The sequence below is a fragment of the Sorex araneus genome, chromosome 6 (genome assembly GCF_027595985.1).
Source record: "Sorex araneus isolate mSorAra2 chromosome 6, mSorAra2.pri, whole genome shotgun sequence".
NCBI lineage: Eukaryota > Metazoa > Chordata > Mammalia > Eulipotyphla > Soricidae > Sorex > Sorex araneus.
In genome coordinates this window covers 23,065,082-23,092,278 of record NC_073307.1, presented here as the reverse complement: position 1 = coordinate 23,092,278, position 27,197 = coordinate 23,065,082, and the positions used below count along the sequence as shown (strand labels likewise).

The 27,197-nt window shown below is 50.8% G+C and overlaps 1 protein-coding gene across 1 annotated transcript; it reads right to left on the bottom strand.

Annotated features, from left to right (window-relative positions):
• Window positions 1-214: 214 nt before the first annotated feature.
• Window positions 215-19,287, bottom strand: GFRA3 (GDNF family receptor alpha 3). The gene is made up of 8 exons (XM_055143064.1): window positions 19,125-19,287; window positions 14,118-14,405; window positions 8,737-8,829; window positions 6,608-6,920; window positions 1,845-1,948; window positions 1,573-1,707; window positions 1,248-1,336; window positions 215-865 (listed from the first exon to the last, which is right to left on the bottom strand). Exons 1-8 carry the CDS (start codon window positions 19,210-19,212, stop codon window positions 776-778), a joined length of 1,200 nt encoding a protein of 399 aa, XP_054999039.1. The 5' UTR covers window positions 19,213-19,287; the 3' UTR covers window positions 215-775.
• Between the last annotated feature and the right edge of the window lie 7,910 nt (window positions 19,288-27,197).

The window sequence follows — 27,197 nt, the reverse complement described above, 5'->3', positions numbered from 1 at the left end:
CTTGTCTTGCACCTAGTCAATCCGGTTTGATCCCTGGCATCCCATATGGTCCCCCAAGCCTTCCAGGAGTGATCCCTGAGCATCACCCGGTGTGGGCCCCACCCGCCAAAGAAGAAAGAAAAGAAAATCACAATGTGAGAAAAGAGAAAAAGAGCAATGTTTTAATTCAATATGTTTAATTATGAGCTGAGAGGCTTGGGGGATTATAGGACAGGCAACTGGAAGAAACCAAGGTCCAAATGCTTTTGTTCCTGATGCTCAAATGCTTTACAGGAAACTGGGGCAGGCCAGGCTGCTGGCTCACACCCCTGAGCCCCCCGCCCTCCCCCGTCTCAGTTCAGAGGAGGAGACCTGAGAGTCTTCCTCTAATCTTCCTCACAATGGAAAAACGTCTTTGGAGGCTGCCTGCAAGCACCCAGCCCTGCCTGCCTGGGTAAAGTGGAGGGAAGGGCTGGTGATCCTGGGGGCAGCGGAAGGATCAGGACAGAGCTTGGGAAGAGCCAGTGAACCAGAAGATACAACTAAACTGTGGTCCCCACATCCTAACGAGGGGGCAGCCTGGGTCGGGGCTGGAGGCGCGAGCAGAGGGATTGAGAACTCAGCCAATCACAGGCTTCCACTATGGCCTCATCTGGAGCCGAGTGACAGGCCGGGTGGTCAGGGCTGCCAGGGAGGGTCCCCCCCTCCATCTTCCTGCAGCCCTTGCCTCACCCCCTGCATGCTGCAGGTCAGGCTGGGAGTGGTGGAGGAGGAGAGGGGCCTTGGGGAAGGCCAGCTACCAGAGGCTCCAGAGCAAGGTCCAGAGAAGGCTGCAGCAGGAAAAAGAGAGCAGCCAGGGCTGCGGCCTCACGGCGGGGCTGATCCCCTGTGGAAGGAAGCGGAATGGCATCAGTGCCACCTCCTGCACCACCTCAGTCTCACCCAGCCCCTCCTCTCTTGGGCCACTAGTGATCCGCGGTACGTGGGACATGGGGGAGAAGGTGGCCACACACACACACACACACACACACACACACACACACACAAATATACATTCCTCTAACTTTGTCTTACTTGGGTTTGTGCCCTAAGCAGAGTAGTTGCTTCTCAAGCTTTTATACACTGTGGCCCCCGTCCCACCTTGTTTATTTCCTGTTTATGTCCTACAGGTTGACCCCCTTATCCCCCATGATGCAGCTTTAATCTGGGGTCCCCCTGCTGAGGAACGTGGGGCTGGAGCGGGAGGAGAGGGGTTAGGAGAGGCTCACCTTGTGCTCCATCGCAGGACCCTCAGGGTCAACCCAGTCCAGGGAGAAGAGCCGGGTGTGTAAGCGCATCTTATCCCTGATGGCGTTTACTGGGGAGCGGGAGTTTGGGAAGGAAAGAAACTCTCAGTTGCCCGTGTGCTGGCTCAGTCCCGGGCACCGGACAGGCTGACTGGGCAGCCTGGGGGCCACTCAGGAAGTCCCAGGATGGGGGCGGAAGCCAATGTTGAGGAGGCAGCTCCTCCCACCGTGGACCATGGAGCCCACGCGCTCTCTGTTCATGGGGACACTGCGAGGAGTAAAGGGGCAGCGAGGGGCGCGCACTCACTGAGACAGGGGTTGCGGGAGAAGGCCCCCTCCAGCTGCTCGCACTCCTCCTGCTGGTTGCCACTTCCTCGGCACGTGCAGCTCAAGGCCACGCTGGTGTTGACACTGCTGACATAGTTCGGGGTCAGGATAGTCCCTGTGAAACCAAGAGGAGGCAAACGGTCAGGACCGACGACCCCCCCGGCTGCAGCTCCCATGGCCTCCTGCCTGTTTCACGGCCATGCTGCCTGGGTTTAGTCTCCAGAACATTCTCGTGTCCCCGGCCCATCTCACCGATCAGCCCCAAGTATGCTCGCAGACACCGGGATGACTGTGTCGCGCAGGTGCCTAGGATGTCCATGGGATGGCAGTGGGTCTGGAAATCCGCCAGGCGTGACCTAGAAAGAAGGAATTTTCCAGAATCCCCCTTGAGGAGCTGGCCTGCAGCTTTCACCTTAGCCACCCTTTTAGCTGGCATGCCCATCTCTGTGCTAAACCCTCCTTTGCTCTTAGAAACCCACTCAGGGCCTTCTCCTCGGTGATGCCTCCTCCTGTCAGAAACAAGGGGCCGCCAGACCCCACGGCACTTGGCTCTGAACTGTGGGTTGTGTATCGGGCTCTGCCATCCTGGGTCATGACAACGCAAGGCAACTTATTTAGTCTGTTTCCTTGACTGTAACACTAGCAGTGGGTTTTTGTGAAAATCAAATAAGAGAGTGCATGGGGCCAGAGGGATGGCTCAATAATGGGCGGAGTCCATGCTCTGCCTGATCCCCTGAGCACTGCTGGGATTGACCCCAACAGGGTTGGGAGTGGTCCCCAGCACCGTAGCCCTAAAAATCAAAAAAGAATTGAGAATGCATATATGGTACCTAGTGTAGCACCATAGCTAAGTATTTAATTACTGTTTGATATTGCTATAATCATTATCATTCATCTTATAATAGGTAAAGCTGGTAATCGTCAGATAATGGTTTATGGTCAGATAATGGACCAGAGCGATAATACAGTACTTAGGTTGTCTGCCTTGAACATGGCTGAACTGGCCTCAATCCCTGGCATCCCGTGGTCACCTGAATCCACCAGAAATGACCCCTGAGCACAGAGCCAAGAGTAATCTTGAGCAGTGCTGGGGATAACTCCAAAACCATGAACAACAACAAAAAAGATGAGAGGTTCAGAGGCCACAGAGAGGGTACAGCAGGAAGGGCACTTGCCCTGCATGTGGCTGGCCCAGTTTGATTCCATATGGTCTCCCAAGCTCTGCCAGGAGTGATCCTTGAGCACAGAACCAGGAGCAAGCACTGAACATTGCCAGATGTGGCCCAAGAACAACAACAAAAAATTAGAAGTTTACTTTCCTTCATCTCTACTTGATTGGGAATGCCATGAAGGAAGGGATGATACATTAGTCAGGTAGCTGAGCACTGGCTCTGTGTCAGCTGCCAACACAACAGTAGGCAAACAGACACAGGGCTGAGGCACACAGATTCCAGGCCAGGATTTCTTCATCCTTCTTTTAAAAAGTAACCATCACCAAGTTCACTCATGCCCCTCTGCTGTGGCTTCTTCATCTGTAAACCAAGAGTGAACTAAAAGCCTCTTTGGAGCTAGAGCGACAGCATAGCAGGTAGGGTGCTTGCTTGCACACGGCCGACCGGGTTCAATCCCTGGCATCTCATATGGTCCCCTGAGCACCTCCAGGAGTAATTTCTGAGTGCAGAGCCAGGAGTAACCCCTGAGCACTGCCAGATATGGCCCCCAAACAAAAACAAAAAGCCTCTCAGATACAGGGCTGTGGGGAAACTTCTGAGGAGGCAGCCAGGTGGTTGGGTGGGCTGAGATTGGGTTCCCGGGAAGTAATAAAACCAGGAGGTGATTCAAAGTCACCCTGTCACCAGCCCTAGAGTAACCCCAAAAGCACAAAGGCTGGACCCACTTTGTGGACATAGAAACTGAGACCAAGAAGACCTTCACAGCTGCCAGCACCAGCTCACAGACGCCTCAGAGAGAAGCTCCAGCAAGAACAATGGGCTGAGACAAGAACGTGAAGACAAACCGCCAAAAGTTCAAAGCTGGGGGTGGGAGCGATAGTACAGGGGGGAGAGCGCCTGCCTCACATGCAGCCGGCCTGGGTTTGACCCCCAGCATCCCATATGGTCTCCTGAGCACTGCTAGGACTGATTCCTGAGCACAGACCCAGGAGTGACCACTGAGCAGGCTGAGTGTGACCCAAAAAGGAAAACAAAAAAAACGTTCAAGCTCTTCTACTTGACAGTGGATCAATAGACCCTTATCTACATAGGAAGCCCCTCCTGGGGACACGCAGAAGAAAACCTATAAACCCAACTTTGCAAAGGCAAGCAGAGTGCTTCCCCCTTCTGGGGGCGGGGTCCCCACATCTCATGTTGGAATGTGTAATCCCTTTATTTTTATCTGTGGGGCAGCTTCAGCTCTCCTCTAGAGAGACCCACATTCTCTTGAACCACCCCCCTTCTCTCCCCTCTCTTGCTCTGTTTCCTCATAATCTCTAAATAAAATTGTTTCACTTCAGTCTTCATCTCCTCCTAAAATCCTTTTTCAGCCAGGGAAAGTGACAGACCTTTAAAGAAGCTGGGCGAATGGGGCTGGAGCGATAGCACAGTGGGTAGGGCGTTTGCCTTGCATGCAGCCGAACTCTGGGTTCGATTCCCAGCATCCCATATGGTCCGCTGAGCCCCGCCAGGGGTAATTCCTGAGTGCAGAGCCAGGAGTGGCCCCTGTGCATTGCCAGGTGTGACCCAAAAAGCAAAAAAGGAAAAAAAAAAAAGAAGCTGGGCGAAGGCTGGAGTGATAGTGCAGCAGGTAGAGGGTAGAGAGCTTGCCTTGTGTGTGCCTGACCTGGGCTTGCTCCCAGACATTCCATATGGTCCCCTGAGTGATTCTGGAGTGCAGAGCCAGGAGTAACCCCTCAGCATTGCTTGGTGTGACCCCAAAACTAAAACAATTAAAAATAAAGAACCTGGGTAACAATTAGGACTTATTTTTCCTTTTTTTGCCCCCACTCCCTTCTAAGAAAAAAAAAATTCCTGGCTCTAGCCTGAGCTCTACAAGAATCTGAGGGGAGCGGAAAGTGGCCGGGATTGATTCCCACGCTGTGTAGATCAAATGGGACTCGACACAATCTGACACTGGTGGGATGCAAGTGTCCACGCTGTGCAGGTGCTTGGGACAGACTTATTCAGTCCTGAACTTCCACGCACTAGAAGATAAAGTATAGAGGGCATAGAGGATAAAGCGGGAGACTCCCTTTCCCAAGGGAGTTATTGGCAGTAGTTAGCGGGATTAATATGTGCTCGGCACCATATCTGGTCCAGTGGGTTACTGAGAGCCCTGACTATGCAGAGCTTTACAGAGAAGGAAAGGGGGACTCCGGGGAGATCATTTGGCCAAGGAGACAGAGAATTAAGTGGCAGAAGCAGGCACCAAAGAAAACTTGGTATGTGGGCCATCTCTCAGAGTCAACCAGTGCCAACGAAACAGATGGCAACTTCACTTTGCTGAGGGTTTTGCCCTGAGAAGGCGAGAAAAGCCAGCTTAAAAAAAAAAAAAAGGAAATTTTTTATCCGCTGGGGAACGGTGTAACAAACACCTTGCATATCCTGGCATCCTTTGCTTTGGCAACAGCACAGAGTAGCAATATATCTTAAGTACTAATTAGATTTGTCCTACAAAGATGGATGAACAAGAGTGATATTTACTGCGCATCTACAGCAATCAGGGCATGATTAAATAAAGCATGGAACATCCATAAAAAGGAATCCAATGTAGGCATTTAACTATCAAGTTGTCTGAGGACCATAAATGACAGAATAAGCTGCACCATTTATTGAGCACTTACTCTGCACCAGCAAGTTGAGCATTCGGCATCAATTATGGACATAAGCCCTCCTCAGAATTTCAAGGTCTGCCTTACCATCCAGGCTGTTACTGGAATATGAGTGGAAGCTTAGGTTAAAAGCTGGGCTCAGAGTCACTCAGACCCAGGATTTAAACGCATCATTTGAGTTCACACCAGAGCCTGACCTCACCACACTTCCATCCTGCCTCGCTGAGGTAAAGCTCATGAGATTTGTAAGAAATGTGAAATTTTTTGATGCTTTTTTCCAGAGTGATTCATCTCATCTGTATGTGAAAAAAAAATATCCAATAAGTGGATTTCTTTCAGGGGATGGATTCTGAGTGATATTCTTCTGAAGTTTTTACAGAAAGAGAAAAAAATATCTATAAGAAAAAAGTTTTAAAGATATAGAGAGGGGATGGAGTGACAGCACAGCAGGTAGGGTTCGATTCCCAGCATCCCATATGGTCCCCCGAGCACTGCCAGAAGTAATTTCTGAGTTTATGAGCCAGGAATAACCCTTGTGCATCGCCGGGTGTGACACAAAAAGCAAAGAAAAAAATAGAGAGAGAGCAGGGGCCAGAGTGATAGCACAGTGGGTAGGGTACTTGCCTTGCACATGGCCAACCTGGTTTCAATCCTTAGCGTCCCATATGGTCCTGGAGGACTTCCAGGAGTAATTCCTGAGTTCAGAGCTAGGAGTAGCTCCTGAGCACCACTGGGTGTCACCCAAAAAGCCCCCCCAAAATAACAGAACTGAAGGAACCAGAGAAATAGCAGCAAAGTAAGATGTTTGCCTTGCATAGGGCTGACCCTGTCTGACCCCCAGCTGTCCATAGGCTCCCCAGAGTACCTCCAGGAGTGACTCCTGCCTATAGAACCAGGAATAAGTCCTGAGCACTTCTGGGGTGGCCCCCCAAAACCCAAACCAACAAAAATATATAGCAGGTTGGAGAAAGACCTCAATGGACCGAGCACGAGCGGCACCCCCCCAACCCCCCCACCTCCCCCACCCCCGGCACCACTACATCGTCCCCCGGTACCCACTGCTTCCCAGCACAGTGCCGAAAACCCCTGTGTAAACTCCAAACCAAAAAATATATATGAAGAATAGCTATGGGGTGAAGTGAAGTTCACGGCCCCCAGGGTATGCGGGGTCTGGCGGGCGCCCCTTCACCTGCACAAAGGTTCCGCGAGGCAGAGGTCACGGAGTTCCAGGCAGTTGGGGACCTCGGTGGGCAGCGCGCAGCTGGGGGCGATGGTGTGGCGCCGGCGCTTGCCGCAGCCCTGGTCGGTGGGCTGGCACGGGCACAGCAGGAGCCCCTCGGCGAGCTGAGGGGGCGCCTTCTCAAAGAAGAGGCGCAGCTGGCGCTGGCACGCGGCGCGCTGGCAGTGAGGCCCAGAGCACGCCTCCCCGTAGGCCCGGCGCAGCTGGTCACACTTGGAGTTCAGGGTGCACAGCATGGCGAACTTGAGGCAAAGGTCCGAGTCTGTGGGGAGAGGAGTGCCCCGTCAGCGAGCCCTGCTGCCAGCCCGCCCTTGGACCCACCCCGAGCCCCTGTGACGCTGACTGACCACTCAGAACCGAGAGGGGCAGAGAGACGGTGGCCAGTCCACCCAAATTAACTTCCTTCATGACTCCCAATCGGACTGCGCCCCCTAAGCACAAACTGTGCCCGCTCTTCCTGCACCTTAGCACCCAACTCTTCACTGTGACTGGATTTTTTAAGAAAGAAAGAAAGAAAGAAAGAAAGAAAGAAAGAAAGAAAGAAAGAAAGAAAGAAAGAAAGAAAGAAAGAAAGAAAGAAAGAAAGGAAGGAAGGAAGGAAGGAAGGAAGGAAGGAAGGAAGGAAGGAAGGAAGGAAGGAAGGAAGGAAGAGAGAGACAAGGAAAGAAATAAAGGAAGGAAGGAAGAAAGAAAGGAAGGAAAGCCAGGGGACTAAAGCGATAGTACAAGGGTAGGGCATTTGCCTTGCATGCAGTGGACCCGGGTTAGAGTCCCAGCATCCCATATGGTCCCCTGAGCACTTCCAGGAGTAATTCCTGAGTACAAAGCCAGGAGTAATCCACTCCTCCCCCTTCCCCCTGCCCCCCGTGCATCGCTGGGTGTGACCGAAAAAAACCAAAATAAATAAATAAAATAAAAATCAAATTAAAAAAAAAATAGAAAGCCGGGGACCAGAGGGATAGTATAGCGGGGAGGTTTTGTGCCATATGCAGTGACACTTGAGGGCTACTCCCAATTCTGGTCTTAGGATCGCTCCCAGGAGTGCTAGAGGATCAAGGAAGGGGTCAGCCACATGCAGGGCGTTTGCTCTAACCCCTCTATCTCACGCCTGCCTATCTTTCGTTAGTTGATTCCTGCACAAAAGTTTCCTGTATTCTTGAGTCCTAGAATGACTGGAGTTGACAGAATTAAGTGGAATTAACAGAATGTCCCAGCGGTCAGGAAAACGAGTAACTGGAGTGGGTTATTCCTGGATTCCTTGTTAACTGCGAGTTTACTAGGTATGAGCATTAATGCTTTTCTCTTAAAATTCCAGTTTAACGTATGGAACTGACTGTGCCAGCTGCGCTGACCGGGGCCAGAGAAGCAGCTCAACAGGCTGAGCACGTGCATTACACGCAGGAGGCCCAGGCCCAGGCCCCACGTCTGCAGATTCCCCTTGAGGACCACCAAGAGTGACCCCCTAAGCAAAGAGCCAGAGCAGTCACTGGGCGTGACCTCAAGCCACAAACATTGTTCTGACAGAACAAAGCTCACATTTTTTTCTCAGGAGGGATGTGTGCGTGTGCTCTTGCCAGTGAACAAAACAGCCCCCCCCTTTCCTGAACACCAGGGTTCTTGCCTAACAGATGGCGCCCCACACTGACTCACCCCTGAGGAGTCACAATCTCGCTCACCATCTCCCCAGCCCAACACCTCACCCATCCCATTACAGTAGTCGAAAACAAGCAATTTCCTAGTCTTCGGGGATAAAAAGCTATTTCCCAGCTGCCTTGAAGGAGAATAAATAACTTCATTTCAGCGCATTTTTTCCCTGCCACTATAGCCACTCCCAGAAAACCCTCTGTGGGGACCCACCTTTGGAAGCAGAGCACCCTAATGCACTCCTCGGAAGGGCTGCCTAATAGTGGCCGTCTCCACTGAGTCGTGAGGCCACCCCAGAGCCCTGGCTCAGACTCCCACCTTGAGAGACTTTTCCACCCCAAACCCCCACCGCCCAGCTGTGTTTCCCACCAGCCATCCTTCCTGGGGGTCCAGGTTCAGCCCCACACCCCACCCACAGAGTCTGTCCTCCATACCTGGTTTGAGCATGTTCAGTTTGCTGAGATTTACTTTCCAGGGTTTCCGGGTCACTGTGTCTTCATACGGCGAGACATCCAGCTCGTAGTCACCTAAGGACAAGGAGCAGAAGAATCCTGAGGACAGAGTTCAGGGCTTCCAGGTCAGACCTCGGTGCCCAAGGAGAAAAGCAAAAGGAGGGTCTCCACTAACTAGCTGCAAGAGGTGACAAAAAAGCTGGGCCCTAAGGGTAAGCTGACTGGCCTGGTGACAAAAGTGAATAAATGGGAAGAATACCAAAGCTGTTGCTTATGAGCATAGTGGGTATGTGTGCTGGGCACCATGGCATGAAGGAAAAGATTATATGTAATGCATGATCTGCCTTGCTTTCCAGTCTTCCCCTGCAGCTGGCGGGGGAAGGGGCAGGGCTGGACGAGGTTCTAGCCTCAGCACTTGGCTACAGAGATGCATGACATGCAGGGGAGATGGAAGTGAAGCCAGATCTCAAACTATATATATAAATACACACACACACACACACACAACACACACACCCCTTGTATGTCCTTTTTTGGATGGGGGGCACACCCAACAGTGCTCAGGGATCACTCCTGGTGGAGCTTAAGGGACCATATGGGACTGGGGGATTGAACCTGGGTCAGGTACATGCAAGACAGGTGCCTTATCTGCTGTACTCTCTCTCCAGCCCTAGTGCATGTATTTCATTCTTATAATCTTATTTAATTCTCCTTGACTGTGTGTGAGTATGTGCGCACTCACGTAGCTAAATCTTAGTTCACTCTCCTTGAACGCTTTGGGCAGAGAAGAAGAAATGGAGGATAAGTGAGGCTGTTCCCTGCTCAGGTTCACAGAAACTATCAAGAAGCTGAATGGGGATTTGAAACCTGGATGAGCTGAATTCAGTCTATGTCCCTAATCACTAGGCAAGAGGACACAGGGACCTGCCTTGTCTTCAAGTCTCCTGCAGCTGGGGAAGGGGCGGTGCTGGATGCTGTTCCAGCCTTAGCATGTGGCTGCAAAGGTGGGGGAGGGAAAGAGAGGGGGGGGAAGAGGGAGGAAGGGAGGGAGGAAGGTAGGGAGGGAGGGAGGGAGGAGAGAGAGAGAGAGAGAGAGAGAGAGAGAGAGAGAGAGAGAGAGAGAGAGAGAGATCTTAAATGACTTCCCAGTCAACCCCACCGGGCTGTGATCTCTTTGAAGGGACCTGACAGTCGCATAAAACAGGCACACAGTACATAGGCATGGAGGTGCTGGTAAATCTTATTAGAGGAGGCAAAGGGTGAGATGAGTGAGGCTGCAGGTGTGTCATCCAATAAGGCTTGGTGAAGGCACCTTTAAGAGGGAACGGCAATGGATGCTGTCAGGCGAACAGGAGCAGAGGGTCTGGATACTTGGGAAGGCCTGGGAGCTCCCCAGGGTAAGGGGTGGGGGCAGGGCAAAGAGCCCCGGAAGAAATCTTAGGGGAAATTCTGAAAGAGAAGCAATTAGGATGAAGAGTGGAAAGCAGGGAACAAGGAGTATGCAGACGGCTGCAAGGGCTGGAGTGAAGGTACTGTATGTGAGAGCCTTGGTTTTGATCCTCGGAGCTGCATCTCCCTAAACACTGCTGGGGTGCCTCTCAAAAATTAATTAATTCTTTTTTTTTTTTTCTTTTTGGGTCACACCTGGCGATGCACAGGGGTTATTTCTGGTTTTGTACTCAGGAATTATTCCTGGTGGTTTTCGGGGAACCATATGGAATGCTGGGAATCGAACCCGGGTCGGCCGCGTACTAGGCAAACGCCCTACCCGCTGTGCTATCTCTCCAGCCCCCAAAATTCTTTTTAATTAAAAATGAGTATGATAGGGGCCGGAGCGATAGCACAACGGGTAGGGCGTTTGCCTTGCACCCGACCGACCGGGTTCGATCCCCGGCATCCCATATGGTCCCCCAAGCACTGCCAGGAGTAATTCCTGAGTGCTAAAACCAGGAGTAACCCCTGAGCATCGCTGGGTGTGACCCAAAAAGCAAAAAAAAAAAAAAAAAAAAAAAAAATGAGTATGATATACTGCATTACTTTCCCCAAAACTTGCTGCCACCAAGTTAAACACCCCCACCTGTTGCCACTGCTTCCATATCCCCTCACGAGGTTCCTCAGCGACCCTCAGGTGAGCTGAAGCAGGCAACAACCCCATCTGAGCAAGAGCTCTGAGACCATCATCTGTTTGCACTGCTGCTCTTTTCCCTCTGCCTGCCTGGGTCCCCAAACGAAGACATCATGTGGTACAAAGACTCACAGGCCACTCAGGCACGTCTATAGCAAACATGTAGAGTGAGCCTAGCTGGAGTTTTTGCTTGTTTTGTTTGGGGGCCACACCTGGTGGTTCCCAGGGCTTACTCCTGGCTCCACACTCAGGGATCACTCATGTTGGTGCTTAGGGACCCTCTGGGATGCCATGAATTGAACCAGGTCAGCCACATGCAATGCAATCTCCCTACCCGCCGTACTATCTTTCCAGTCCCAAATACTTTTTTTTTTTTTTTTTTTGCTTTTTGGGTCACACCTGGCTATGCACAGGGGTTACTCTTGGCTCTACACTCAGGAATTACTCCTGGCGGTGCTCAGGGGGAACATATGGGATGCTGGGAATCGAACTCGGGTCGACCGCGTGCAAGGCAAACGCCCTACCCACTGTGCTATTGCTCCAGCCCCCCAAATACTTTTTTAAAAACGAAATCTAGAGCTTGGGGGTTGTTTGTTTGCTACTGCAACAAATTCTTATTAGAAACCAACAATTTCTTATTCAAAATGCAAGCTAGAAATGGAGAGCTGCAGTAACAAGAATCTATCTATAAGATTGGCTCTGGAACTGGGCAGTGGGTGGTGACTAAGCTGTTAAGGGGGCTGGAAAGAAGGCAAGCTCTCGTCTAGTGGCAAAACATTTGGTAAAATTGTTGCCTGTAGTAACTTGGATGGAAGATGACCAGTTTGCAAATAAGAAGGAATCAGAAAAGAGAGAATACAGGAATTCCAGATCTTGAAGGATTAAAAGATGCAACTAGACTCGGGATGTGAATCAATGGTAGGGAGCCTGCCTTGCGTATATATGTGACTCCGGGGTTCAATCCCAGCACCCCAAAATAAATAAATGAACAAAAGATATGACTGCTACTCATACTCAAATAATAAAAGATAAAAATGAAAAATGCTCTGAGAGACAAGTCAATTACAACTCAGTCGAGGGGAAAAGACCAAATGAGGTGTGTAGTTTATGAGCCTTTTGTGCAGATTTCTCACTGAGTAAGGCAGATTTGACTTGGAACTAGGCAATCTAATAAATTGGATTTATTTCTTAGATTATTTATATCAATAAACTTGTACTCAGTAAATTTGACAGTTGGACTTGTGTGATTTTTTTTTTTTTTTTTTGCTTTTTGGGTCACACCCGGCGATGCACAGGAGTTACTACTGGCTATGCACTCAGGAGTTACCCCTGGCGGTGCTCAGGGAACCATATGGGATGCTGGGATTCGAACCCAGGTTGGCCGCATGCAAGGCAAACGCCCTACCCGCTGTACTATCGCTCCAGCCCCTTATGTGATTTTCTTTTTGGATCCCACACCCCTGGTGGTTCTCAGGAACTACTCCTTTTGGATTTATCCATGGTAGCACTGGGCACCATGGATTAAACCCCTGCCTCCTGCATTTCGAAGCATGGACTCAGTCACCTGTTGAACAATCTCTCCTGCCCTGAGACCAACTTGAGAGTGGAAATATCCTAAAATGCCTTGGGTTGGAAGTCAGCTGAGAACACTCAGGCCCCAAGGAGGCTGTAGGTCCCAGTGCTCTTTTCAGAAGTGGCCAAATAAATGAAGAAGGGAGAATCTCCCAGAGGGTTGGGTCAAGAGCCACGGAGAACAGTGTGTGAGAATGGCTACTCCCAGGAGCCTAGCTGGGCCTGATTAACGATCGATCCTCACTCGGGAGGAGACGGATGAGGATCTGTCCAGTGGGACTTCACAATGAAGCGAGTGAACCGATGTCTGTGACGTGCCTCCCAAGTGTCCCCTTCAACGGGGTGGGTCACACTTCTATTCCTCTTCCATTCACATCTGAGTCCTTAGGGGCAGCACAGGACATGGCTTTTTAGTTCACTGATTTCTAGCTCATGAGGAACTACCTTCAGAACTGATGCAGAAATTATCCCAAGATCCTCAAGTTGGGAACAAGCATCATGTTTGGACAGAACTCTCTGAGTCAGGGGTGGGAGAAACAGCTCAAAGGGCTGGAGGTCATGCCAGCCATGCCACAGCACTGCTTCGTGCCCCCAAACACCACTGAGAGTGACCCCTGAGCAGTGAGCTAGGAGTAGCCCCTCCAGGTGTGACCTCAAGATAAAGCAAAAACAAAGCAAAAAATGCTCGGGGCATCTCCTTGGGAAGTGGCAGTTACATTTTGCTTGTGGGAGGCAAATGAATGTTTTGACCAAGGGGTATAGTAGTTGTATTATTGTTCCTGGAGATTTCTGCAGCCCTATAAGATTCTAAATCCTCACATGGATTTTCAAAGTGTCCCTGTGGGAAGGTATACACTGCCCTCATCACAGGGATGCCAGGCTTGGCCTTGTTGGCTTTGTCAACGGAATGTGAGCAAAAGTATTTCAATGGCCACTTAAGTCATCATATGTGGGCCAGGGAGATAAAAGTGGACATGGGCAAGGCCTTGCTTCAAGCCCTGGCATTGTATACCTGCCCAAGACCACCCCTAACCCCCTCTCAGAGCACTGGGGGTGGCCCCTAGTGAGAATAAACTGTCAAGTCATCACGATTCTGCCACTGTGCATTTTCTCTCTTCCCTGGAAAGAAGGGAACATCGCAGTTAGAGGCTGTTCCCTTCGGTCTGGATTCCAGAATGAAGAGCTACTCATGAAAGAGCAGACAGAATATGTTTTGTTACAGCAGCGTGATCCAGTAAAAGCTGACTGGCCCAGAGAGGGTCTGTGGGAAGTCGGAGGAAGCTTCTGCCTGTGGCTCTTCCCTTGGAACCTCCCACTATCATCTTCGATCTGGTTTATGAAGAGTCTTTTGTTAAATGAAGAACCAGAATGGCGACCCTCTACCTCAGAACTCACCTATCACATCAAAACCTATCTTTAAAACCTGTCTTGAGGTTAAGACCTTTCTTCCATTTGTCTCTGTACCCTGTGGCGCCAGGCATTCCCCAGATTGAGCCTCAATTTGGCCCAGAGCTTTACAAAGAAGTGGCTGCATGTTTTCAGGTTAGGAGTGAGGAGAAGATGGGGCTGAAGAGATAGTAGAGCGGGTAGGGTGTTTGCCTTGCACGCGTCCAACCCAGGTTCAATCCCCGGCATCCCATATAGTCCTCCGAGCACGGGATCTCACCAAGGCTGCGGGCGGGATGGACGGTCCAGTAGATATCCAGGCAGAAAGCTTGATTCTTCATCTGTCGGTGGCACGTGCAACTCATCAGAGAACTATTCTTGAGGGGCTGTGCTGCCTCCAGGCAGCCCTCGGGGACAGAAGGCTCCTCTGGGAGCAATGGGGTACTCATGTTAGACCTGCAGGAACTCAGATGCTGGTAGGCAGCACTGCACGTAGGATCAGCCAAGCACTTCCTCCTGGCCTGGATACAGCTGTTGATGAGTCGGCCTTCCACGAGAAGGGGGTCTCCTGTGTGGGGAGAGAGAACAGGTGAGTCTCACAGGTCAGAGCAGTTGTCATAGCCCAGGGCCAAGGCATAACACAGGAGGTGCAGACTCCTGATGTGACCTTGGGCAGGAAAGTCCTGTCACCATCTGCCAGCATCCAGCTGCACACCTCCCTCCCCCCACATCTGTGCTCCCCTCTGAAACCCAGCATCTTGCTTTCCAACATTAGAATTCATTTTGCTTCTTTGACAATCTGATAATACATGCTTTTGGTGTCTTGGCTTCTTTAACTCACTTATGTTTATGAAAATTACCCATATTGCTAAGTGTACTTGTACATAACTCCCCCTACCCATTGTTAGAGGTTCATCTTTATTACCTAATAGCAAATAGCTTATTTTCATTGCTATATTTAATTGTGTCACTATAATGTAATTCTACTGCTGACTGGCATAATATGGGGTCATCTCTTAAAAGTTATAAATCAGATTATCTTATGTCTCTGCTTAAATCCCTCCATCCGTCCACTTCCGTCAGGGTCTAGTCTGTATGTTCCGGTTTAAAAAGACTTGTAAGATGTGGACTGTGCCCACTTCTCCAACCTCCCCTCTTAGCCCCCTCTCCCTCTCCACTTCATCCACTTTGGCCTTTCCAGTTGCCACTGAACAAGGCATCTGAGGATTTGTGCTCTTCCCTCTCTTCCTTCTCCCTTCCTTTCCACCTTTTATTTTGCAGGTGGGGACAGGGGCATGAGTGGGTGGTGGGTCACACCTGACCGTGCACAATCTCAGGGATCACTCCTGATGGTGCTCAGGGGGACCATACGTGGTGCCAGGGATTGAACTGGAGTCAGCCTCATGCAAGGCAAGGGCCTAAACTCCTCTACTCTCTCTCTGGTCTGTTCCCTAGTGAAAACTCCTTTCTGAAAGGAGTTTTCATCTACCCATGTAAAGTATCCTAGCCACGCTAGCACATTATTACTCCAATTTCCTGCATAGTACCTTCATCTCTTGATTTTTTTTTTAAAAGCAGTTTTATTTTTTGAGTGCATGGGACTGAGTTGCCTTACCTTCTTCCCCCTCTTTTTAGTTTCTGGGCCAGGTCTGGTGGAGCAAGGGGCTATTCTCAGCTGGGCCCAGGAGGATGCTCCCACTGGTGCTCCAGGGCCTTGCGGTGCTGGACACTGAACCCAGAACTCTGACATGCAATGCATGCACTCCAGCCCTTCGAGTCCTCTCCCTGGCCGAACTTGATTTTATTTATTTGGTTTTGGTTTGGGGGGCCATGCTGGACTGTGCTCAGGGATTTTTTCCTGGCTCACCCTCAGGGATCATTCCTGGCAGGGCTCAGGGGACCAAGTGTAGTGCTGGGATCAGTTGTGGGCAAGGCAGGTGCCTTATCTACTGTACTCTCTCTCCAGCGGCCTACTTTGTTTTAAAAAAGAACCTGCTCCTCTCAATTTCCATTTGTGCCTTCTCTCTTCTCTGTGCTGGTACCTGGCATCATGCTTACTCCTGGTGAGCCTCGTTATTACAGAAACCACAGGGGCATGTGTGAGTCACCCTTATAACTTCACTGGCCTGTTCCCTCAAATTAGTTTCAGAACCCCCAAGTATGTGGGGTCTCAGAATTTAGCTCAAAGTCCTAAATCATGTGATAATCAAGCTGTTTACTTATTAAAATTTAGGCTTCTAGAGGGTTGGGTATTTTTTTTTGGGGGGGTGGGGCTCAGAGGCTGTAAGGGATGGAACCGGGGCCTCACAAATACATGACACTCTCCCAGTGAAGCACATCCCTGGCTCCGGATCCGGGTCTAAGTGTCAAACTCAGCCCTCCCACTTGAAAAGCAGGTGTTCCCGCCCTCTCCGTGAGCTTCCCAGGCCCTGAGCTATTACTTACCTTAAGGATTCCTTTTCTTGACACCTTCTTCGCTCACCTTTCCTTTGTCCCAGAATAAGATCATTTACGGCACTTTCTGAATCTAAGTTTCCTTAGATGTGAAATGAAGGGATTGAACTGATCTAGTTTCTTAATGGAGTGGATGGGGAAGAGAGGTTAGGCCCCTTTTGTGGGAGTGTATGGGGCTTTCCAAAGGGACTATAGTCCCAATTCACATCATTTTATATGTGGAAGATCACAAAGAAACAATCTTTCAGAAAGAGGAAGACATATTTTCCTCTTTTCTTTGATGGGGAGGGGGTCACTCTCAAACATGTTCAGAGGGTCCAGGGGCCACCCCTGATGGCACTCAATCAACCAAGCAGAACAATTTAATGCTAGAACCCAGCAATGCAATGTGGCTCCAGTCAGTGACGTTGGGGTGACCAGAGTTACACCCAGTGTTACTCAGTATCATCATGCAGTATTGGGGATCCAATCTGGGGTCTCAAGCATGCCTGACAGGTACTCCAGACTGTTGAGTTGTGTCCCGCAGCTCTAAGGTTTTTATCTTTACTGAAGAGGAAGGACATGGATTAAAACAGTCTGAGAAATACTAAACTTTTAAGATGTTACTTGGTAGGAACCCAATAAGTGCTTCCTGAAATAAATAAGTAGATCTAATTTCCATTGTTTTTACCCAACTAAATATGGAGTCATAACAATTTTTTAAAATAAACCTCACTAGTTCTTTTTTTAAAATTTTATTGATTCACCATGAAACCTAATTCTTATCTGATAATTTACTAAGTCTGAGCAGTGGTGGATTTAGGGACATTGCAATTCAACAGAAAGGGCAAAAGTCATGTCAAAATTTCATCATAGGGGCTGGAGCAATAGCACAGCGGGTAGGGCGTTTGCCTACATGTGGCCAATCCAGGTTCAATTCCCAGCATCCCATATGGTCCCCTGAGCACCGCCAGGAGTAATTCCTGAGTGCAGAGCCAGGAGTAACCCCTGAGTATCACCGGGTGTGACGCAAAAAAAAAAAATTTCATCATAATGGGGTGGAACTTGTAGCACTAAATGGGTTAAAGAGGAAGGTGGAGTCTTTTCTTGTTTAGTTTTGGGGGTCCACACCTCAGGTTGTTCAGGTTTTACTCCAGCTCTGTACTCAGGGATCACTCCTGGCGGTGCTCAGGGGACCGACCACATGCAGTGTCAATGGCTAAACCAGGGCCGACTGTGCGCAAGGCAAGCACCTTACCCCGCCCCCCTCCGCCCAGCTACTATCTCTCTGGCCCCAGGAAGGTGTTTTTTGAGGGTAAGAGGAGCCAATGTCTTTTCCTATGCCAGGAAAGGATTCAGAGCCTTTCACATGCTAGGTATGAGCTCCACCAGAGTCATAAGCCGGGTGCACTGAGGAAGGTGTTGAATGTTTGCCCCCGATGCTGTTCTGTAGCCATGTCTTTCGGGCTCGTGGCATTTCCTAACCAGGCCAATCATTTATCTTGTCTGGCCCCTGATTTACTGTCTCAGTCAGCAAGGTCCAAGCAGTTGTTTCCCTCCCTTCCTTCAGAGCTGCATTTGTGCAGTAACACCCCCCCCACACACACCTCATGGACACAGATCACTGTCAATGTGCAGTCTCTGCCTCAGAGTGCCAGTAGGCAACCCAGAAGGCAGGAGCTACACACGGGTCCCACCCTCAAAGGCAGAGGCACGTGCCCGGGGGCCCTGGATTCCTGCCGTGTGGGTGGCAATGATTCTAAGACCAGGCCTTGGGCAGCACATCCCACCAGACACCTACTGTGCTTGGAGCATCTGCCTAAGAGGACAAGCCCCATCGGGGCTGCAGGGCAAAGGCAGCTTGCTAGTGGCAAGGGACCGGAGGGAAGCTAGTGCACCACATGGGGCACTTGCCTTGCACCCCATATGCACCCCAGCCCACCAGGAGTGATCCTTGAGTGTAGAGCCAGGGGTAAGGCCTGAGTACCTCCAGCGTGCGTGGCTCAGAAAACAAAATTATAATGAGAACATATTTTTCTCCAAATAAGGGGGAGGAAGGTCAAGGCTGGTGGAGAGGGATATTCCCAACACAGCCAGACCGAGGAAGCAACTTCCAGGGCAGCTGCTGACCAGCAATGATTAGTGTAACAAATCAGTTCAACTTGTTTTGTTTGGGGGGCCTCCCAAGGAGTGCTCAGTGCTCAGGCGGACTCCAGGTCCACTCAGGGGCACGGCAGCTAGAGACCACCAGGGGGACCCCAAGTGGTGATGGGGAAAGGGAACCATGCAGTAGTAGGATAAACCTGGGTGCCTTTGAGCCATCTCCCTCCCCAGCCCTGAAACAAGCCAACCCAAACAAAACTCTTTCCCGGGGCTGGAAAGGAGCTTACCTTGCACGCGGCTGCAAGGGGTAGGATCCCATTAAGTCCCCAAGCCTCAGCCCCGCCAGGAGTAATTCCTGAGTTCAGTCAGGAGTAAACCCTGAGCATCGCGGAGTGGGGTCTGGGGGGCGGGGGGGGGCACGCCAAAACTGTCTTCTCCTGTGCCCCAGGTGTGTCCACGGCCCGGGGCCCAGCCCCATGCTTCTACCCCTCTCTGAGAGCCGCCGTGGTGGAAGCTGGAAGCGCCCTGCCGTGGGCTGCTGGGACGGTGACCGGACCTCAACAGAAGGAAGCGGGAGCCCCGAGGGAACGCCTGGGAGCCAGGACGTTGCTAGGAGTCACCTGCCACCAGCCAGACGGGCATTAGCAGGACAGCGAGCCTCTGCCGGGCGCCCTGGGGCTCCTGCTGCAGCTCTGCGGGCGCGGACAGACCGAGTCCCCCGTCCCCCGGCGTGCGCTCCGACGACACTCACCTGCCCCGAGCAGCAGCGGCAGCAACAGCAGCAGCAGCAGTAGCGGCGGCGGCGGCGGCGGGCGGCGCGGGTTCGGGGGGCGCGGCATGGCGGGGTGCGGGGCTGTCAGCCCCCCGGGGCGCGCAATGCTCGCGAGCCGGGTTCGGAGCTCCCCTCAAGCCTCTCGCTGCGGCGCAGCGCTGCGATCGGGGCTCGGCGGCCGGCGCCTCCCACCGCCCCTCCTCTCCCCGCGCCCCACACTCGCCCCCACCAGGGTCCTGGGCGCCGCCCTCCAGCTGCCAACCGACGTACCACCCGGCCGTTACTGCTCCGAGAAAAGCGGCGCGGGGGGCAGAGAGGGCGAGCGGCCCGTGGGGCCAGCGCGGCGCTTGCCCGTACTTGGCGGAATTCTGCTCCAGGCGTGCTGGGCGCTCTCGCCACCCTCGTCTCGAGACTCGGTCGCGGGCGTGCGGATGTTACTGATTTCACTTTTAGGAGCCACACCCGCGGGGCTCGCTCCTTGCTCAGAGGTCGCTCGCTGCGAGGCTGGCGGTGACCATGCGGTGCTCCGGATGGAACCTGGGCTCCCGCATGGAAAGTTAAGGCTGCAGTCCTTGGAGCTCTCTTCCCGAGATATAAACGGACAAAGAGCATGCGTCCTCGCTCTCCAGAAACCCATCCCCACTCCAGCCCACTACCATCAAGTTACAACCACCGACAACAAAATCTTGTAACAAATTTTTTTTGCTGTTGCTTTTTGGCCCACACGCGAAGTGCTCAGAGGCTACCCCCCAGCTCTATGTTAGGGGGCTGGGGCCCTTGTAACAAAATCGGAACAAACCAACACCAGGAAAGTTGCATTTCTCCTATATTTCTTTCTAGGCCTTACACACCTGGGGTCTGGAGTGGGGGCTGGACCAGGAAAAAACTGGGAGCACAAGCCAGGTGTGGCCCCAAAACCCAGGGGAACAAACAACACAAAGCAAGAACTTGCACACCTGTGACTTCATTTTCCCTTTCCAAGAATCTTCAAGGCCAAGAGTGCACTGCTGTCATTAACCCCCCAGAGTCTGCAAAGATGCAGCCTGTGCGGACTGAAACGGTCTTGGCCATAGGCTGGGCAAGATCGCAGGCCCTTTGCCAGACTAGTCTCCAAACTTCCTCTCCTCCTGTGTCAGGAGGGAGGATGGAAGAATTAAAGCCCCTTCAGACTAATTATCTGAGATTCCCCTGGAGGAAAGGCAAGCTCTCTAAGGAAGATGGATGGAGAGACCATTCGGGAGCTTCATCATTTTCAGATGATGATTCCAGGAGCAAGCTACTCTACCCAGGAAGCAGCGAGGTGGAAACCCAGCTGTGCCCAGAACCCAGGCTTTCTCCCCAGAAGGGAAAAGGTATTGATCGGGCAGAGTGCTGATTTCCACCTGCGCCCAAGGTAGAGCTAGGGGCAGGCAGGACCACTTGGAGGATAGCAAAGTAAGGTTTGAAAGGGAAAGAAGCCCGGGAAATAGCACAGCAGGTAGGGCATTTGTCTGCCCTGCACACGGCTGATCAGGGTTCAGTCCCTTCCCCGAGACCCTCCTGGAAGATCCCTGAATAGAGACAGGAGTAAGCCCTGAGCACAGCTGGGTGTGGGCCTGAGAATAAGAAAAAAGGAACAGAGAGTGCTGTCCCCTTAACTCCCAAACACAAGCCCTTGCCTTACTTCCAGAGCCCACCTGGCAGAGGGCCAGGTGGGAGGGGCTTGCGAGGAGCAATAGAAACCTTGAGATTTACTGGCTGCGGCCTGTAAATGTGGCCATCCTGCTGTGGCCTCTGGGGGGCATTTGCCGATGTAATCAGCCCACAAAGAGAGTCATTCCAGCCAGGGGTGTAAATCACCCTTCACAAAGCTAGGAGAGAGACATGTGCCCCAGATAAGGAAGGAGACTGATGTGGCCTCCTGTGCCCTTTCCCTCCCTTCTCCTGCCCAAGGGGAGCTGGTTCCTGAGCTGTAATGCACTTTAAATGGAGTTTGTGCTTTGTTTTAATCTCTATCTGCCCTGCCAGTTGCACAGGAGAGCTATGAAAGTCAGTGTCAAAAACTGCTGTTTTGCAGTGTTTTATTTATTTATTTGGTGGTGGTGGTGGTGGGTGTACACCCAGCGGTGCTCATGGTTTACTCCAGGCTCTGTCCTTAGGGATCACTGCTGGTGGGCTCAGGGGACCATATGGGATGCTGGAGATCAAACCTGGGTAAGCCACCTGCAAAGCAATCGCTCTACCCACTATACTATCTCTCCGGACCCAGCTACTTGGGTTTTTATAAAGGCCTGTTTTCCCCCAGCTCCTCCCTACCTCATTGCACTTTGTCAAACTGCTCCCATTCAGGAAGACTAGGAAAGCTGCAGCCAGGGAGCCGATAGCTCCCAATTTCCACTCCACACTGGTAAGTTTCAAAACTGGTTATTTATAAAGCAAAAGGAGCACCTTTAGGCAGAAGGGAATTGAGGACCTCGGACCCATGAATCGTAACAGGTTATGGACAAAGCACCTCTACTCTCCTTCAGCAACCAGGTCAAACCAAGCTTTGGGTAGAAGAGGCTGGAAAAAAAGACACCTGCCCAGGTACCAAAGTGTTTCCTCAGTGGAATATGGTGGCAAGGTCAAGCTGAGGGCAATGCCCAGGTCCACCTGTAAGAGGCCAGTCTTACTGTGTGAGCAAAGGAGATGCCAGGGGCATATTTTTGCTTGGATGCTGGGGTGGAGAGTCTGACATCACTGGGTCTTTAACCAGGATCCGTAACCAAGGCTCAGGAGGGGCTGAGAAGCCTCTGTAAATAAATATGACTCCAAGACTAATATTGACAGCTCCTCCGGGCACCCTCTCCCCACCAACCGTGTCCTCTCCACAGCCAACACCTGCTGGACAAGCAGCATTGCCGCTGGGAAGCTGGTGGAAAATGACAAATGAGACAGTCCTTTCTGCAAAGATGATGTTACTCAGCCATCATTCAATTAATAATGTCTTTCCAGACTGATTATGGGTCCAGCTGTAGGTCAGGTGCAAAAATTGATTAGAACACACAGGCTGGGCAGCTCTCAAAGCACAGGCCGGGACTCACGGGTCCATTTAAGCGAGTGAAGTCTCATTTAAAATCTTGGTTTCTACCAAGGCCTCTCTCACGATTGTACTTTCATTCCTGCTGCATTTGAAGTTTTTAGGTCTTTGGGCCACAGCCCATGGAGCTCAGGGCTTCCTCTTGGTTCTGTGCTCAGGGATCACTTCTGGCGATGCTTGGGGGACCATATGGAATTGAACCCAGGTTGGCCTCGTGCAAGGCAAATACCCTACCTGCTATACTATCTCTCTAGTTCTCAACCAATTGCATTTTTTTTGGGGGGGGGGAGGGACCACAAGTGGGTGGTGCACAGGGATCACTCCTAGCAAGCTCAGGGGACCCTATAGGGTGCAGGAGATCAAACCCAGGTTGGCTGACTGCAAGACAAGCACCTACCTGCTATCCTATCACCCCAGCTCTACCTGCTGCATTTTTTTTTTCTTTTGGCTTTTTGTGTCACACCTGGCGATGCACAGGGGTTATTCCTGGCTCTGCACTCAGGAATCACTCCTGGCGGTGCTCAGGGGACCATATGGGATGCTGGGAATCAAACCTGGGTCGGCCGCATGCAAGGCAAACACCCTACCCTCTGTGCTATCACTCCAGCCCCTACCTGCTGCATTTTTTTTTTTTTTTTTTTTTTTGCTTTTTGGGTCACACCCGGCGATGCTCAGGGGTCACTCCTGGCTCATGCACTCAGGAATCACCCCTGGCGGTGCTCAGGGGACCATATGGGATGCTGGGATTTGAACCCGGGTCGGCCGCGTGCAAGGCAAACGCCCTACCCGCTGTGCTATCACTCCAGCCCCTACCTGCTGCATTTTTAATCCCAGGTGTTAGCAGCATAGTGAGTAAAAGTCAAAAACATAAGTTTTGGGACTAGGGAGAAGGCTCAACGGGCTAGTGTGCAGAGGCAGTTTCAATCCCTGGCAACACATGATGACCCGAGAACCACTGGATGTGACCCCAGAGCAAGAAGGAAAAAAACAGCCTGGGTTCACATGCCATTTCCAATACACGCTGGGTGAGCTGGGGCGTGCTATTTAAATATTTTGTGCTTGTTTCTTCATCTGTGAAATAAACGAGTGTTTACTTCATATAATAGTTATGAGGATTAAACAGCAGATTTTTGGGTTTTTTCTTTGTGTGTGTGTGTGTGTTTAAGCCATACCTGGTGGTGCTTAGGGCTTTCTCCTGGCTCTGTGCTCAATAATCATCTTGGTGGTGCTTGGGGGACCATATGCTGGGAATTGAACCCATGTCACTAAATCAAGCACCCTACCCACTGTACTATTTCTCCTGTCCCTAAACAATAGTTGAGTTTAGCATAATGCCTGACACAAGCAAATCTGAATAAGTATTACAGGTGGCAGACAGGAAGGAGTTCATGAACCTGCCCAGATCCTGCCCTTCCATGTTGTGGCTTGGAGGCAGGAGGGGACATTATTTTTTGCTGAATGTACTAGTAGTGCAGACTGCTTGTAGCCTATGATCAAATGGAATCATTTTAAAGTGTTTCAGCTTCTTAGAGGCAGAGACTATATTGTGTTTTGGTGTGTTTAATTCCCAGGATCCCCGAGGCAACCCCACCAGAAACAGAAACAGGGACATGGCTCAAAGAGCTGAGCACAGGCTTTTTATGGGGGGCTTGGGTGGAGTGGGGTGTCTGCGTTCCACGTTTGTCACCACATGCAAACACTAGTGTACCCAGGTTTCCATTCTTTACTAGTGGGATTCCTGATGGATGAACACCAGCCCATGCAAAGTCACCAGTGCAGAGCTATCTGCCTGGGCAGAGGGCTGTACTCTGGGCACTCGTGCCCTGCACTGACCAGGCCAGGATCTGAGTGCACAGGGCCCTGACTTCACCAGAACTTACAGAAGCCCTGGGGATAGAGCACAGGGCCAGAGGTGCCAGTTTGCATACACAGGACTCTGGTTCTGTTCCTGATACTTGCAGGCCAGGGAGGCTGGGAGGCTCTGGTAGTCCCTGGCATTGCAAGGTCCGAGCAGCACTGCACAGCATCAGTCTGGCCCCAATGACTGAGAGCCTCTGGCAGTGGACTGTGGGCCCACTGAGCACCGCCTAAGAAAACCGAATGGAACTGAAGCTCTTATATATATATATGTATAGTACCTGGTTACAGTGCCAACTCCAGAAAGACACAATATGTGAGGACTTGGTAACAGTAAAATCCATAAAGGGTACACACTCTGGAATCACACCACCTTGATTCAAAGCCAGCTTCATCATTTATTAGCTGTATGATCTTAAACACATTAGTGATTTCCTGATTCTCAACTTATCTGTAAAACATGCATAATAATGAGTACCTGCCTCACAAGATGATTGTAAAGATTGTTTTATGTACATATGATTTTTTAAAGTCACACATGCAGTAAATGCCTGAAAATTATGAGCGTCTACTATTATTATTCCTGAAAATAACATGAATTAAATCAGGGAGATAGCTCATTGGGCTAGTGTTCAGACTTTGTATGTGGGAAGCCTAGGTTCAACCCGTGTGGACCCCCAACACCCATAAAGAGAGAGAGAGCAAAAGGGAATGCCCTGTCACAAAGGAGGGGTGAGGGGTATGGGGTGGGGGTGGTGGGAGAGATACTGCAGAATCACTGGTGGTGGAGAATGAGTACTGGTGAAGGGATGAGTTCTCGATCATTGTATGACTGAAATGTAAGCATGAAAGTTTTTAAGACTATAACTGTACCACAAAGTGATTCATTAAAAATTTTTTTTTAATTAAAAAAAAATAGAAAAAAAAAAGTGACCCCCCCAGCAATGACCAAGCTGAGAGTAGGACCCAGCACCACCACGATGATAAATAGCACTGAACAGATAGATACCTTACATGGTACCTAGACAGTGGGGAAAATCATACTAGGAAGCATACAGGAAATGCTTTTTTTTTTCTTTTGGGGTCACACCCAGCGATGCACAGGGGTTACTCCTGGCTCTGCACTCAGGAATTACTCCTGGCGGTGCTCAGGGGACCATATGGGATGCTGGGATTTGAACCCGGGTCGGTCGAGTGCAAGGCAAACGCCCTACTTGCTGTGCTATCACTCTAGCCCTGGAAATGCTGCTTTTATATGCAGACAGATATATTTGAAGAGTGTATCTTCAAAGCAGACAACTGATTATAGGTTTTTGTTTTACAACTCAGAACTACTGATGGGGGCTGAAGAGATAGTATAGCAGGTAGGGCATTTGCCTTGCATGCAGTTAACTCAGGTTTGATCCCCAGCATCCCGTATGGTCCCTTGAGCCCCACCGGGACTAAATGCACAACCAGTTTCCCCTGAGTATCACCTGGTGTGGCTGCAAAACAAAAACTAACAAAAGGACCCCGCCCCCAAAACATACTTTACCAAGATAACTAAAATGAGAACCACAATATCAATCTCCTCCCGGGTTGGGGCTTGAGTCTATCTTTCTGGGGACACGTAGGAGGAAGTGACCCACTTGGCTAGGCAGTGAGTTGGGGGACTCCTCAGGGAAGAGGTACTTCTAGTAGATTCCTCCTCAGGGTTCCAGCAATTCCTGCTGCGGGGGGCGGGGGAAGGAAGAAATGTGGAGGGGAAACAAAGAAACAAGCATCCTTGCACCAGTCATCTCCACTTAAGATAGCAGCATCCTTTTTCTCCTTTTCCCCTATAATGTCTGAGCTTGGATGTTATAGGGGAAATGTCAGTTGTCTACTTTGAAGATACACTCTTATTCCTGAGTCCAGGAATAAGACAGGCAGGAGCTGAGTGGCGGCAGGCTCAGGGAGTACAGCAGCGCCCTCTGCTGTGAGGCACACATGCAGCACCCAGGAGCGGGCTGGCCACCTCACACAAGACTGTCCCCAGTTCTCAGGAGCTTTTGAGGTGACCTTCTGCCCTCCTTCCCTCCCACCACTCACCTTAAAAAAAAAAAAAAGTCTCCCTAACGCGAGCAGAGCGACAAGAGGAACGCAAGCTTCTGTGAGCGCTGCGACCAAGTGTGTGCAACTCCAGAGCACACAGCCAGGCAAGTGCGCACCAAGTCAGGCCAGCAATGAAGAAGGAAGCAGGGATCAGGGGAGGGAATTAAAAAATGTCTCCCTGGGGCCTGAGAGACAGAACAGCAAGTAAGGTTTGCATGCAGCACACACAGTTAGATGCCTGGCATTTGGCTTCCGGAGCACTGCAGGAATGATCCCAGGGCAGAGCCGGGAATAACCCCAAGCACCACAAGATGTGGCCCCCAAACTAAAATAAAATTAAAGGGGCTGGAGCAATAGCACAGCGGGTAAGGTGTCTGCCTTGCACGTGGCCAACCCGGGTTCGATTCCCAGCATCCCATATGGTCCCCCGAGTACCACCAGGAGTAATTCCTGAGTGCATGAGCCAGGAGTAACCCCTGTGCATCCCGGGTGTGACCCAAAAAGCCAAAAAAAAAAATATATATATATATGTATATATATATGTATATATATATATATACATATATATTAAAGGCTGTCCTCAAGAACTCAGAACATGTGCTTAATTCACTGAGCTCTTTCTGATCCTTGTTCAGAATTTTCATTTTACCTGTTTTCATATGGTTCAAATCAGTACTTATCGCATCTGTGACGGGGTGGCACACCTGGAATGCTCAGGGGGTATTCCTGACTCAGTGCTGAGGAATCACTCCTGGCAGAGTTGGGGGGCCAGACTGGGTGTCAGGAATTGAACCTGGGTCAGCAGCATGCAAGGTGAACGCCCCTACCCACTGTCCTCTTTGGCCTCAAAGGGAAAATAACACACACACTTTTTTGCTGCAACCAGTGGTATTCAGGATTTACTCCTGGATCTGTGCTCTGGGATCACTTTTGGCAGGGTTCAGGGGGCCACATAGGGTGCCGTGAATTGAACCCAGGTTTGCCACATGCAAAGTAAACACCCTACCTGCTATACTATTGCTCCTACCTCCAAAAGGAATGTTTCAAAAAACTCAAGCTTGTGA